General features: G+C 42.3%; 1 protein-coding gene across 1 annotated transcript in view; it reads left to right on the forward strand.

Annotated features, from left to right (window-relative positions):
- Positions 1-15,736, forward strand: part of SNX2 (sorting nexin 2) — a 48,663-nt gene that overhangs the window by 18,854 nt on the left and 14,073 nt on the right. Inside the window, exons 3-8 of the mRNA XM_066603117.1 lie at positions 1,698-1,861; positions 3,300-3,366; positions 5,752-5,795; positions 7,431-7,572; positions 9,952-10,030; positions 12,110-12,185. Of these exons, the coding sequence (XP_066459214.1) occupies positions 1,698-1,861; positions 3,300-3,366; positions 5,752-5,795; positions 7,431-7,572; positions 9,952-10,030; positions 12,110-12,185 (572 nt within the window). The remainder of the gene's footprint in view (positions 1-1,697; positions 1,862-3,299; positions 3,367-5,751; positions 5,796-7,430; positions 7,573-9,951; positions 10,031-12,109; positions 12,186-15,736) is intronic.

Genomic DNA, 15,736 nt, shown 5'->3' on the forward strand with positions numbered 1-15,736 from the left:
TTGTAGTTTGGATGCCTGACACATCTTGTTGCCGAGGTCTGAGCGGTTTGCATTTTAGTTTAAAAAGTATGGTGGTTACTCCACTCCATTATATATCATATCTTTATTCTTTCTGCCTTGTATCTTGCCAACCCTGTGGCACATTTACACAGTCTATCGGCCGAAAAATCGCTCAAACTAGCAATTTTAACAGCAGTCTGTCCTGAGTAGCAGTGGGGAAATTGCTCATTAGTTACTAGTTTTACGTCTTCTCAGCTCATTGGAATGAAGCAACAGAGATTTCTGGCTCTGTGTGAACAGGCAGTCGTCCTCTATGAATACCTGCCTGTTCACATTGAGTGGAGGCGGGCAGCTGGGAGAGATCTCTGGCGCTCTCCACCTTCATTCACTAACCGATGTAAGACGGCGCTCCACCCACTCCAATACAATAATGCTGCAGTAAATGAAGAAACGGGACTTACCCGGCGTAGGTGGGTGGACCTCGTATGAGACCTCCCACCTTACACCTCCACGTCCTGGTAGGCGTTGTATGTAAAATGCAGTTATTCCTGGAAGGCTTAATCCAAGTTTTCTCTCCAATCCGGAGTTAAGGAAACGATGCAGAGAGCATGCAAGGATCTGTCACATCCCTGGGTGGGTATGCGACTGTGTATAAACGAATATGAAGAAAAAAACAAAAAAGATCCAGCGCTCCAAAGCAGACCTTTTTAGCCTAATCAATAAAAGGCTCCTTACATATCAAAAAAACATTTGGATGCTTTTATGGAAAATATGTCCGACGCGTTTCGTCGCATAACAGCGACTTTTTCAAGTGACATAAAACACAATTACTGACCTTATATACTATCATAAACTAGGTCTTACCTATGTGACAACTGCTACTCGTTCCGGCGGCCGTAGCATGACTTCCGGTACACGGGGGAACCTGTGGAGGACTTCCGGATTTAATCCCCACACTCGGTTCCTACCAGTGTAATGCATTGCTGATTTGGTCATGTGACAACGCTAGTCACATGATCTCCCAGCGTCTTGACGTCATTCCGTCCGACGCTGGGAGATCATGTGACTAGCGTTGTCACATGACCAAATCAGCAATGCATTACACTGGTAGGAACCGAGTGTGGGGATTAAATCCGGAAGTATTATACATGAACCAGAAGCCCTCCACAGGTTCCCCCGTGTACCGGAAGTCATGCTACGGCTGCCGGAACGAGTAGCAGTTGTCACATAGGTAAGACCTAGTTTATGATAGTATATAAGGTCAGTAATTGTGTTTTATGTCACTTGAAAAAGTCGCTGTTATGCGACGAAACGCGTCGGACATATTTTCAATAAAAGCATCCAAATGTTTTTTTGATATGTAAGGAGCCTTTTATTGATTAGGCTAAAAAGGTCTGCTTTGGAGCGCTGGATCTTTTTTGTTCTTTTCTTCATATTCATTCACTAGCCGACTATCACTCTTGTGTGAAAGGGTGCTTTTCCACTGGGCAACTATCACTCCTGTGCTTTCACATAAATGTACATCTGCCCAGTTTCACTGATCCTGTTTGGTCTTGAAAGGACTTTATTTTCTATTTGACTGTTTTATAGTCCGTTTTCTGCCAGCGATGTCTGCTGGATATGCCCATTTTAAGAATATTTTGCATTTGTACTTTTAAACTATACATGGCACTGAATGTTATATTTCCTCATTTTAGAAGCTACAGATGAAGTTTCCCTGGACAGTCCAGAGAGGGACCTCATCCTTTCATCAGAACCCAGCCCCGCCATCACTCCTGTAACACCCACATCACTCATTACCCCACGGATGGAGGCTATCAGTATTTCTGCACCGGTTATTTATGATCGCTCTAGGGATGAGGTAAGGATGGAGATACAGAGGTGTGCAAAAAAAAAAAATGGTCTCAAGTGCTCCATTCAGTGTTTGCTACTGACAACAATAAGTTAGCAACATAAAACCTCCAGTAACTGTTAATGTTTTTTTTTTTTTTTTTTTAATTCCTAAAGAAAATAAAAAATGTTCAGAGGTTTTATGCAGCTTACCAACTGTCATCAGTGCCAAACACCAAATAGAGCACATGATGCAATTGTTTGCGCACCTCTATATACGTGAGTTGCCTAACCATGTTTACACCCCCCCCCCCCCCCCCTCTATTGAAAACACATGCGCACTCATCGACCCCAGCATGTATGTGTATGGTGGGGTCAGAGCAATGGCTGTCTCACTTGCAGCTTTTTGTCTCCGTTTTACTAATAGTTTATGGAGCCACCCAGGTTCAGTCTGGACACGTTTTTTGGTGATCCAGAGCGAGCCCTGGGACAAAACCTTCAAATGGAGTTCTGAACATTGTGTGAATATAGCCTTAGATGTATACAGTGTATACACAGCAGTATACTATTAGTCCGGGCTCATTTATTGAGGATGTAGTAGGTTTGCTGTCTACAGCAGGCTGCTTGTGTGCAACTTCCTTTTCCTTTGCCAGAGGACTGGAGGAGCAGCTCCCGGCAGGAGTGACAGGCAGACCTTGTAGCACTGCTCATCTCTGGAATCGTAACATTAAAATAAAAAATTGGTGTGTAACTAGTGTGCTCAAAAAATGAAGGGGGCGCTAAAGCATCACAGTAGAACTTCAGGGTTAGGCAGCGTTCACACTTGGCCTTTTCTGCTGCGGTTTTTTTAACTGCAGTAAAGCATTGCATGAGTTTTTCCAAACCCACATGTGGTTTTCTTAAAAAAAAATAAATAAAAATGCGGTATTTACCAATGCCTTCTGTTTTTGAAAATTGCATGTGATTTTATTTTTTTTTTTCTTTTCTCTCCGATTCCAGAACGCAGCCTAACGAAGGATAAGTGATTATAAGTCAGATTCAACAGCAAGACAACCCCCACAAGGGAATGGTTTTGCAGGTGGAGGCCACAGACAATTACTCTCTCCTTATCCTTTCGGACTGATTCTTGTCTAGTTTTGCCTTCATTTAGGTCTCTCTCACACATACGTTTATTTTCCGCTTAGACAGCCACTCGATCGCAGCGATTTTCGAGCGGTGTCTGCTCTATTTTTGCCCGTTTAGCACACCTAATCAATGTTGAGGTATGTTAAATACCGCAGCTTCCTGCGGCTGAAAGCAAAAGGAAAAACGCTGCGCTTACCAAATGTAAGTGTCCTTGTCGCTACTAGTAGCGGTTTTTTTGAGTAGTGTAGGTCGATCGTATCTATAGGTTTCCTTATAGTGACTCCTTAGATCTTTAATTGTCCTTTTATAAATGAGAACCCTAATGTAATCTGTTTTATATACAGATTGAGGAGGAAGCAAATGGAGATTACTTTGATATAGAAATTGGTGTCTCAGACCCTGAGAAAGTTGGTAAGTACTAACAGCATGACAGACTTGGAGTTCTAATTCTTAACGACAAATGCTTACTTAGTCTTCATGGTTGAGTCCTTATCATATTCGTTCTTGCTTTATTGGATACATATGGTCCAGTTATATTCAATTGACATTCATCTTGTGATGACTCTGATGAATGCACAACTGACGGTAGTCTTGTCTGTTCCTTTTTTTTTTTTTTTCCACGCCAGTTTTCTCAGTGTCAGGCCTCTTGCACACGGGCGGAAATTCCACGGCGGGATTCCCCGCAGAATTTCCGCCCGTACGCTCCTACATAGGATTGCATTACAAAACGCAATCCTATGCAGACGGCCGCGATTTGTCTGCGTGAAATCACGCGCAGAAAACAAATCGTAGCATGCTCTATTTCTGTGCGGGGCTCATGTCACTCCCCGGCCGCCGGCTACAGTCTGTGCATGTGCCTGCTGCCTGGCAGCCGGCACATGAAAGATCCGGGGCCACGGGAACAGGTGAGTGACGTGCTGCTCTCTGCAGGGGCTCGGGTCCCACTGTGAGAATTCTCGCAGCCGGATCCGACCCTGCCGTCTGCAGGCGGCCTCGGGCTGCATCCGCATGGCTACAAAATCATTGCTACAATGTGAAGCCCATGGTTTCCAATGGGCTCTTTTTTTTACATGAGCGATTGTTTTGTAGCGAATTTTTGCAGCCCGTGTGGATGCAGCCTGGCTATGACAGCTTCTTTCTTTTCTTTTTTTTTTTTTTCTTCTTTTGCGGGGGGTGGGTTATATATAATGTATTGTATAACTATTTTCCACATGTCTTCCATTCCAACAACAAAAATTAAATAAAACAAGAATTCACTATTCTACTATTTATTTTTTTTCTCTTTTGGGTTCTAAGGTGTCTAGCGTGGGGTGTGGTATTGTTACTTTATTCCTAGCCCCAGTAGGATTTTGGTGATTGCAAATAGTTTGTGTTGCTTTAACGTGACTGTATGACTGCTTCTTTTATTGTGGAAGGAGTTGACTTTCACTGTGCAATTCTGGATTATGTATGTGTTTTTGTGTTTTGTTTTGTTTTTTTTTTTTGTTTTTTTTTAAATCACATTTTATTCATTTTTTGCAAAAGAGAGATCAACAACTAAAATGGCAATTCTGGCTTTTTTATTCTCTTAATAATACAGTTCGCTATCCATACATCTACCAATAATGTATTTTATTTTTTCTCAGTTTTTTTTTTTTTTTTCTTTTTAGTCCTATACAACTTTGTAAGGAATAAAATTGCAGGGCCTTAACCTCATAACGCCACAAAGCGTAACTGTACATCTTGGCAGGGTGGTACTTAGCGCAACAGGACATGGTTACGCCCTTAAGATAGCGCAGGATCTCCTCTGATCTTGCGCTATCTGGCAGCGGGAGCTGGCTGTCACTGATAACCGGCCTCCCGCTGCAACAGCGGTGCTGCCACTCCCGCTGTTCCCACCTTTACACACTGCAATCCCTGTAGATTGCAGCATGTAAAGGGTTCACAGAGGGAGTGTGCTCCCTATGTGACGTCACTAGACTCTCGCGATGTAATCGCAGAGAGCCAATCAGGTTGCCATGGCAACAGGACGCCAGATACAGGCGTCCTGCATTGCCAGTGCCTGTCATCGCTAGAACAAGCAATAAGGCATTGCAGGACAGAAGTCCTGCAATGCTTTATAATAGTGATCATAGGTGCTATGGTGCAAGTCCCCCACAGAAACAGTGTTTTTAAAAAAAAAAAAAAGTTAAAGAAAAACCCTTTGTGCTTTTTCCCCAAATTAGTCTAAAAAAAATTTACATTAAAATCCCACATTTGAGATCGTTGTATTCGGAATGACTTGGACAACAAATTGAACACCTTTTTTAAACTGCATGGCAAAAAGCGTAAAAAAAAACCCGTAAAAATGGAGGCAAAATGCTTTATTTTTTTTTTTTTTCCTCCATTTTGCCTCCCAAAAAGAGCAATACAAGTGATTAAAAAAGTAGTATGTACCCCAAAATGGTACATTAAAACTACAGCTCGTTACGCAAAAAATAAGCTCTCACAGAGCTCCGTCCATGGAAAAATAACCGTTATAGGACCTTTTTATAAAAGGTTTTTATTGCGGAAAAGTAGATTGACTAAGACATCTAACGGGTTGAAAGGCTGGGATCAGGAGGCTCCTCCAACACGGCTATTATAGCAGAAACTATGCAGTCATCTGATCTGAGAACATCCTCTCCACATGTGGTACACACTGGGCTCTACAATAAGACGTCTTGATGGCTGGTGTAGAAAGATGTGTTGGTGGCTCAGTAATGGGCTAATAACCGTAACTAACAAGTAATTGCACCTTGTGGGTTGACAAATAACGAGGCTTTCTTTTTATTGTAGGTGATGGGATGAATGCTTACATGGCCTACAAAGTAACAACCAAGGTCAGTTCTGTTCTTGGTCTTCCTGTCACGAATTGCACACTTTCAATAAATGTATACGGCAAGATCTCTTTATACCAGAAAGTTTGATAGTTGGGCATATAACTGTAATATGTCATTTTCACAAAACCTGGTCAGAGAAACGCCTCTTATTAGAAAACGGGGGTATGTTTTCTGTTAAACTTTTTAAAGGTTACAAATTATCTCCTACCACTGGATTGGGGGTAGCTTGCTGATCAGTGGGGGTCTGACTACTGAGACCCCACCGAGCCTGAGAATGGGGGTCCCGTTGTTCCCTCCTCTTCACTGTGGGGATTCGGCTCCCACCCCCAGTGATGCCAAAGTGAATGGAGCACTGCCCAAGCATGTGTGGTTGGTGCTCCACTCATTTTTAAATGAGCACTCTGATATTTCCGTCAGCCCCACTGAAATGAACGGAGTGGCACCACGCTTGAGCAACACTCACTCTATTCACACTCCTGCAAGGGGTGCAGCAAGCCTGCAGTGAGGACAGCGGGGGACACGAGGCCCCATTGCCAGAAATGATGGAGGTTACAGCGGTAAGGCCACCACTGGTCAGCAAGAATAACCTGTGATTCTGATACCCCTTTAATGTTGGGCTATTATATCTGAGGTTTACTTTCCAGTGGATTTACTGTATATAGTTGAGTATAAGCCTAGTTTTTCAGCACTTTTTTTTTTTTTTTTCGCGCTGAAAAAGCCCCCCTCGGCTTATACTCAAGTCAGGAAAGGCTTTAAAAAAAAACTCCATACTCTCCTCCCAGCGGAAGTCTGTGTCTCTGGCAGCGGTGCGGCAGGCTGTTTGAATTCTCTCTGCTGTCAGTCCCCGCCGTCCTCTTTGCTCGGCTCTGTCATCCCCCACCATCAGCACTGTGTAAGTAAGAGCTGTGATTGGATCGAGTGTCAGCCAATCACAGCCGGTGCTCGATCATTCACAGCCAATCAAGCTGCCTTAGAATTCTCCCTGCTGTCATCTCCCTGCTCGGTTTTCAAATGCCCTGCTGTCAGTGTTGTGTAACTAAGCGCTGTGATTGGTTGGTGCTCAATCCAAACACAGCGCTTACTTACACAGCACTGACAGAGCCGAGCAGAGAGGACGGCGGGGGATGACAGCGGGGAGAATTCAAGCAGCTTGTCACACAGATGCCGGCTGGGAGGTGAGTATGAAGGGCTTTTGGTTTTTTTGTTTTTTTTTTACCTAGTATATACTGGAGTATAGCTCGGCTTATACTCGAGTCAATAAGTGTTCCCAGTTTTTTTGTGGTAAAACTAATTGTCTCGGCTTATACTCGGGTCGGCCGAGGACTGCAAGAAAAAGTGTGTTGGTGCTCCGGGTAGGGACCTGGACCAAGCCTGCTAGGAAAGTATAATAAGACCACCTGAAAATAAGACCTAGTAACTCTTTGGGGGCAAAAATTAATATGACTGTCTTATTTGCAGGGACAGGCAGCCCGATTATTGCGTAGTTGTCTGTAAAGCAACCATGTGAACAGGGGATGGCTTAGGTATTCCACCTATGAATGTTAAATATAGGGGAAGTGTCAAATTAAGCTATATGCACCTCAGATCTAGATAGATTAACGGCATGATAACAATATATATTCTTAATCTTTCTAGACTTCTCTCTCCATGTTCAACAAGAACGAGTTCTCTGTAAAGAGAAGGTTTAGTGATTTCCTTGGACTTCATAGTAAATTAGCAACAAAGTACATGCACTTTGGCTATATTGTGCCTCCAGCTCCAGAGAAAAGTATTGTAGGTAAGGTTATTGATTGATTTAGGTTTTTGTTGACTGCATAGAATTAATTTCATTTTCCATGGAAATGCTTTCTCAGTCAGCTTATGAGTGAATATTTGTAAGTAGGATTTCTTTAGAAATCTCCTTTCTCTCCACACGCAGGAAACGGGTGCCATGTGATCGAAATGTTGTTTAAACAATGTATTGGGTTATATAAAGGCACTAAGGCTGTATGCAACAAAGTAACTTCCTGCAGCTTCTTCCTTTTCCTTTCAAGCGAAACTCTTGCTAGAACATTACTTAATATACAAAATACATATCAGCTGAGATTGTGTTCTCTCCAGCTGACAGGGAATTTTACCACTTTTCCTTTTTTTTTTCTCTTTTTCATTAGATCATTAATGTAGATTGATTGGCATAGCTGTATTTCATTAGTATCCTATGTGGGGGAGAAAAGCTTTAAAAACTTAAGTATGACAGTAGGGATACAAAATCTGTGTATGAGGTCTAAAGCCACAATTGCAGGAAAAGCAGCTGCGTGAAAGACACTCCGTGTTTGGACTTTCCTGAAGGTTGAGCAGATCATGGTTTTTTTCAGATCTATTTTTTTTCCTTTTGTGAGTTTGATTGCCACATCCTTGGCCATGAAGAGTTCATGTCACGCATCCTGCCTGTAAATGCTTCCAGTGAGGAGAATGTGAGGGTTCGCATTAAATGATGCCAGCCTCTAAGTGCAGTATTTGGGGTGCAGCACCTGTATGAAGGGTTTTGCTCCCTGGTTCTGTGGTTGCATGTGGAAGGGGGAAGCTGCAAGTGGCATCAGGAAGGAAGACCACCACCTGTTAGACATACAGGAACCTTTCTTCGTGGTGTTGCCCCTCTTACCAGTGGAGAAGACATGAGCTCTGATTGTCACAGCTAGGACCTGTTTACATTCTGTTTTGGCAAAGGCACCCCTGAATGATACCGGAATGGAAACTCTTGGCCATTAACCCCTTAAGGACATGGCCCATTTTTTATTTTTTTTTTATAACATTGTGTCCCTGTGGGGGATTTTCACCATAGCACCAATGATCGCTATGATAAGGCATTGCAATGCCTTATTGCTTGTTACAGTGATCACAGGCACTGGCAATGCAGGTTGCTGGTATCTGGCATCCTGTTGCCATTGAAACCAGTTGGGCTCTCCACGGTTATCGCAAGAGTCTGACGTCACAGAAGCCGCGTGCTCCCTCTGTGAACTCTTCCCATGCTGTGATCTACATAGATCATGGCAGGAAAGGGGTTAACAGCAGGGGTCGCATTTCTGCTGCACCCCCGCTGTTGCAGCGGGAGGCCAGCTATCACTGACAGCCAGCTCCTGCTGCCGGATAGCGCAAGATCGCTTATGATCTCGCGCTATCCCCAGAACGCAAGTTCACACCCTGTTGCGGGAAGTACCCCGCTGCCAGGATGTCAACTTGTGCCCTGGAGCGAGAAGGGGTTAATGAAAACTTGTAAAATGAAGGCCTCCAGTTTAGCAGGTTTCTGTTTTATTTTTTAGCATTTTGTGGTGGCAGATAACATGGTGGACCACCTTCTTTCTGACACAAATTGACAAACTGATGGAAACCTGCAAAAACGGAGATCCATTGACATCTGCTTCAGCAGTTTTCATTAATGGCTGAGCGATTGTTGACTCCAATGTATACTGGTACCTGAGTCTTATATTGTTTGGTCTGTAGCAGTTTGGGTGAATATTTAAAGACCTGTGAATGTAGATGTAGACATAAGTGGGATGGATTAACTCTGCTCCTCTTATGTTTAGTATCTTTTGTACATATTTGGCTTTATTTGTGTTAGACTTTTATATAGCATTACACTTTTGATGCAAAATTGCATGAAGGCGCACATTATTGTGAAGTGCTGAGTCCTTTTCATAATATACCTGGTGTCTACCTTTTGGAAATTTTTGGCCTTGGGAGTATAATGTGCCTTTTTGTATTTTTCTTCTAGAATTCAAGTTTTATTTGCATGTTTAAAGGGTCTCAGACCTGCATATGGGGTAAAATATAATCCACTGCATGCTGGATAATATACACGGGCCATGCTAATGGACTGCTTTCACCTTTTGGATCCAATCTGGATCTTTGTCATGATCAGTGGATGCAGTATGTAACACAAGGGTAAATACATGATGTGAGTAACATTCACCGAGATGCTACAGTGGACTATACTCTGCCACACACTACATTGGGACGAACAGTCAAGGCCTTGCGGGCTGTATGGGATGTTAACCATTGCCTGACTTGTATACAGCTCTCTCCTATACATGCACCATATGAATAAGCCATGTCAACAGAAAAGCAATGCAGATGTTGGTATTCATGATATTAGTAACTTAATATTTTTCTTCTAAAGGCATGACTAAAGTTAAAGTGGGAAAGGAAGACTCTTCATCCAATGAGTTTGTTGAAAAGAGAAGAGCTGCTTTGGAAAGGTAATATAAGGGTGACATTATAGTTTTTGTAGATTTTGCAGTTTGGGCAAACTTTTTATTATGCTGATACAAATCCATTAGTGTAGCTGCTGACCTGCTGCCTGACAAACCCTGCATGTGTGTGTTTGTGGCGGTTGGCCATGGCATCCCTAATAACCAGTTTCTCATGTCTGTCAACTATTCAGCTGAGTTCTGTAGTCGCTCTATGCTGCCAATATAAATGGAAATACAGGTTACAACTTAACTCCTTATGGACAACCCGCTTCATACTGACATGTGGCAGTGGCCCGGTGTTTGTGTGCGCTGCCCGAGCAGATGAGTTATAGGTACCATCCTGAGGCTGTCAAGCCAATGGTGACAGCACTGCAGCTTCTGTTGGTTCTTATGATCCTGTTACTGATCATATGATTACTCGGACGCCTGCAGCAGTAGGCTGCTGTTGGGTCTAACTTGACTCAGCTGAGCCCTAACCATGACAGTTGGCAATGTAACAGGGCTGAATTTCCCTGTAGTGGGGGGGTGTTTTTACCCCTTAGTGACCAAGCTTTTTTTTTTTCAGTTTAGTTTTTCAACTTTTGATTTACACACACACACACACACACACACACACACACACACACACACACACACACACACACACACACACACACACACACACACACACACACACACACACACAACGCGGATAGAGATGGGGAAAAAATAATTCCACTGTCTTTTGTTGCATCTTGTTTCTACGGCGCAGAAACTGCAACTAAAATGATCATAATCCCTCCTCCAGAGTAAGTACCGTTCTTTCATTTGCTTCTTGATATTGTCTTTGGTATCTTCTACATAATCCAGGAGCTCAGGATTTTTTTCCCTGCGTTGTTACCATTTTGGATTACATACGACTTTTTGATTGCTGCTTTTCAAGTTTTTTTTTCTTGGAGACAGAAAAAGCTTTTTTTCTTGTGTACGTTCTGCGGGGTAAATAATGCGTTACTTTGATAAATCAGACTTTTTATGGATGCAGTGATACCAAATGTATTTTTGTTTTATTTGGATTCTTTTATTATAAATATGGCAAAAGGTGGTTGAGAGGGTTGAACTTTTTATTCATTTTTTTTTTTAAATCCCCATCAAGAACAACAACTTGCGATGCATTACATCATACTATGATCGGGCAGGCATTCTGTCAAGCCACCCCACTGGCATGGCTTCATTGGCATTGTGCCATCACAGCCCTGAGGCCTTTCAAAAGGCCCCCGGCTGCCATGATACCCGCACAGCTCCCTGCGATCTCATTGCAGGGGGGCTGTATAGGACCCCCAAGCATCATTCTAGGAGTTTTTAAATGCCGCTGTCCAGTATTGACAGTGGCATTTAAAGGGTTAACCGCTGCAATTAGCTGCATGGCTGACTGGAGCTGTTGCTTGCCAAGTGTCGCCTGGAAGAAACAGCTGGCGTCCTCTGTGTATGGAGGGGTTTAAAAATAAAAATTCTGCAAGTTTTTTTTGACTCTCTTAACCCTCCCCGAAAGTCCCATCAAGTGTTGTAAGTACACTAGTCCTGACCCATTTATCCTAAAATAAATGTGTAATGTGTCAAATTGATAATGGTTTATGATGTACTCAAAAATCTATTTTATGGTTAGCACAAAAAAATAAAGCCTATTCTTTTAATTTAGCCTGAATGTTCTAAATAAGGAATGTGTATAGAAAGAAGTACCTACATTGGTCAGAACTCTGAAAAATCACTTTGATAATAGTCTGCTGTGGCTTAACCTACTGTGCACTAAATGTGGCTGAGCAATGTCCGGTCTGAAGGCCCAAAATACACTGACTGGTTAAAAGAATACAATTGTGTAGAGAAACTTGAACTATAGAGTGCACAGCCCTCTTGTCACCCCTTGATTACACAGTGCAGATTTGTTGCAGTTCTTTGTGCCAAGTTTGCACTGTGTGAAGAACACGTAAAGTTCCAGTAGTTGAGAAGTGCCTTATACGGATAATAGTTCTACGCTTGCTTTGGAATTTGAAGTACAAGGCTCTACTAAGCTCAGCCAGGCTTTAATAAATGTATTTTATTTCTAAAAAGATATCTGCAACGAACTGTTAAACACCCTGCACTGCTGCAAGATCCAGATGTTAGACAATTCTTGGAAAGCTCCGAGGTTAGTATTCTAAATATACAGCAGTCTGTGTCTCTGTATTGTGTGTACCTGTTTTCTAGATCTATATATTTTTTTTCCTCCACAGAAACTGCACTACTCTTCTTCATTTTTGAGGTCTGGTACTGCAGTTTAGCATTATTCATGTAAGGGTAGTAGTGCTTCTTTCCTCACAATGTGTTCAGCTGATTGACAGCAGAATGGACATAAATAGCTAGTGATCCAAAGGCAGACGTGACCCACCAGTTTAGCTCCATTTATCAAATGTCTGTCCCCACAATGGGCGGATTTCTTGTAACCCACAACCAGCAAAATATTGCATTTGCTATTCTGGCTGAATACAGACTAAAACGAACCCCTTTTACTACTAATGGTTCAGGTTGCCAGCTCAAGGTTGACTCAGCCTTTCATCCTCCCGAGGTAAGTAAAATGAGTACCCAGCTTGCTGGGGGGTAAAAAAGATGACTGGGGAAGGCAATGGCAAACCACCCTGCAAAAACAGTCTGCTGAAAAAATGTCGCAATGTGACACCCCCCCCCCCCTCTCCCTAGAACTACTGCCACAACTAGAATATGAGATCAGTTCTTAGAAGGGCAGCACTCCTTTAAATGTAAAAAAAAAACAAGATGAAATGTTACTTTTTGGTGTGTAAGATAGTCAATTAGTGGAGCTGCAAGAAAAATCTGAAAGAACAGTCTGTTACTGTGATCACTCCTCTGGACAAGGTTTGTGTACCAAGGGGTGCAGTAACTTATCAGAGAGAATATAGAGCAGAAAAATTCCATGCAGAATCCTCAGCGTATTTGAAAGGCACTAGATTCTAAATCTGCAACATGTCAAGTTATGTAGCAGGTTAAAACCTGCCGCAAAAGCCATAACATTTGGTTGTGGATTTGACCTTTTGCAGTTAGCTGCGTATGCATTGTCGAAATTCTTCAGCATTTATAGCCTTTGTGAAGACTGCCTTAAGCCTGCAGATAAAGGTGGTGCTATATAGTCCTCACACACACATCAGACTGGATGAAAGAATCCCGACAACTGACAAGATACTGCACCAAACTGGATCCAGTCCCAACTCAAAACAAATAATGTGGGAGCTGAGAAGGGTCTTCAGAAGTCTCTGAAGTCTATAAAACTATTGGACTTGATACCTGAGAATCCCAGAGTTGGAATATTCTATATGCTTCCCAAAACAAACAAACCTAGTACCTCGGTGAGGTCCAATCATTTCAGGTGCAGGAACCTCACTAAAGAGATTTCAAAATGGGTAGAGGGTGTCATCAAACTCCAGGTAAGAAAGTCAGCCAGCTACAGTAATTGCTGCTTTCACCAACCTACTGAACAAACTATCAACTATTAGTCCCCTCTCCAATGGTGCCAACCTGGCTAACATGAATGTAGAATCCTTATATTCCAACATCCTACACACCTTGAGGTTAATGGGATTGCTTCTGTGTCGTGTTTCAACTCACGAAATTTATCCTTAAGCATAATTATTTCTTCTTTGTCGAAGAGATGTCTCTTCGACTCACTGGAACCGCCCACTGGCAGTAAAGGGCACCACAATTAGAGATCAGTAAGCACTCTTGGTTATTGCAGTTACTCGAGCGAGCATCGCTCTTCCCGAGTTACTGCATACTGGTCCGAGCAGATTCGGGGGGGGGGGGGTTCACATACGCTGATCACAGGACACAAATCCTCAACACGCAGCAGGACTATAACATTTCTAGGACCTTCACATGTTCTACATCCAACATTTGGTACCTGATTCTGTTCACTGAATGTCCTGTTCGGGGGATTTATGATGGAGAAATGAGACAAACTTAAAGCAAGGATGAGGCCTCGTTGCCACACACTTACCAAGATAATTTACCTGTGATTGAACATTTTTGTAGCCAAGGACACAACATACAAAATATGAGTTGCCCTATTAAAAGGCAGGTACCCTTTTAAGGTTCCAATTGGTTTGAAGTCTGGACTTTGATTGGCCTTGATTTTTTTTTTTTTTCAGCCATTCTAATATAGAATTGCTGGTATGCGTGGCATCGTTATCTTGTTAGTTAAAACCTGGCATGACCACGAAGTTTCAGCAAGCGTTAACTTTTTGGATAGATGGCCTTACATTTGACTCGAGTACTTTGGTATACTGAGGAGTTCATGATCAACTCAATGGCTGCATGAACCCCAGGCTCTGTGACTAAAAAAATAAACCCAAATCTCCCCCTCTCCACCACTATGCTTGACAGTTGGTCTGAGGTGTTTGTGCTGATATACTCTCTGATTTTTGTTAAACGTAGCAATGGGTGTTACGACCAAATGTCTCCACTGTGGTTTCATCTGTCCAAACGACATTCTTGCAGAAGTCTTGGGGTTGTTCAGAGGCAGCTTTGTAAACTTTGGCTGTGCTGGCATTTTGTTAGGAAGAGGTTTTTCCTGGCAGCGCTCTCTAACAATTTTATGGGGTTTTTTTGGTTTTTTTTTAATTTAACACGATTTTATCGCTAGTGTAAAGGCACCCTTAGTCCTATGGAAGCAATAAGGGTGTGCCTTGTTTTTCATACACTGCTTCTGCATTTTGGCCTAGTTTGTTTATATAATTAGAGCACCAACTTAAGGTGTCTGTTCCAACAACTGAAAGTGACCGCTACGCTGTGGCACACGCATGTCCCCTGCTGTGCGGATTAACGGCATTATGCGTACAGCATATGCGCCAAAAGCTGGAAGTGACCGCACTATACACGCCATGTACCTGAGTGTAAAATTAAAAACCATTTCTGTGAATAATTTGAATAACAATATGTAAACTCGATGCAAGTATGCAATAAACTATAATCAGAATATGAAATGTAGAAAATTATGTCCACCATAAAAAATCTTCAGTTGGGGTATAAAATCGGAACAATAAATAGCATTTATAATGCGTATAAAATATATAATCGGACTCTCGCATTAAAATCAACGTATTCAAAGGGTAGCCAAAGTTTGAATGGATTGAGGATACGAAAAATGTATATAGCAAATATGATAAAATATGATTTTAAAAAATGGGATAAAGTTTGATAAAATTAGGAGAGATCAAGAAGGAACAGCTTATAATGAATAAGTAAAATGTTCTAATATATCTTAATTAGCTTTTTTTTAAACTATAAAAGTTATTGATTGAAGGCGCGCACGGTACTTCTGCATTATGGCCCAGTTTTTGTTATGACAGTGTAATTTGTCATGTGTTGTGCCTGATGAAGAGACCTTAAAGGGCTTTTCAAGGAGTGTCTGGCGTTTGTAATTGCTGGCATAGCTCGCGTTGATTTCAATGTGAGCCGTACCTGCAGTTACAAGGGCTGGCCACTACAGAGAGGTCGGCGTGGAGACTTCTGCTGCTTCAGCTCCAACCTCTGTATTTGCGGCACGGACAGCATGCGCCTGCTCAGCTAATCGGTCAGGGTCCCAAACGACAAGCCACATCCAAGCAATTTTTTTTTTTTTTTTTTTTTTTTTTTAATGGAGGTTTTTTAATGCTTTTTCCAAATAAGCTTACATTTTTAACCTCCTTCCGC

The sequence above is a fragment of the Eleutherodactylus coqui genome, chromosome 5, assembly GCF_035609145.1.
Source record: "Eleutherodactylus coqui strain aEleCoq1 chromosome 5, aEleCoq1.hap1, whole genome shotgun sequence".
NCBI lineage: Eukaryota > Metazoa > Chordata > Amphibia > Anura > Eleutherodactylidae > Eleutherodactylus > Eleutherodactylus coqui.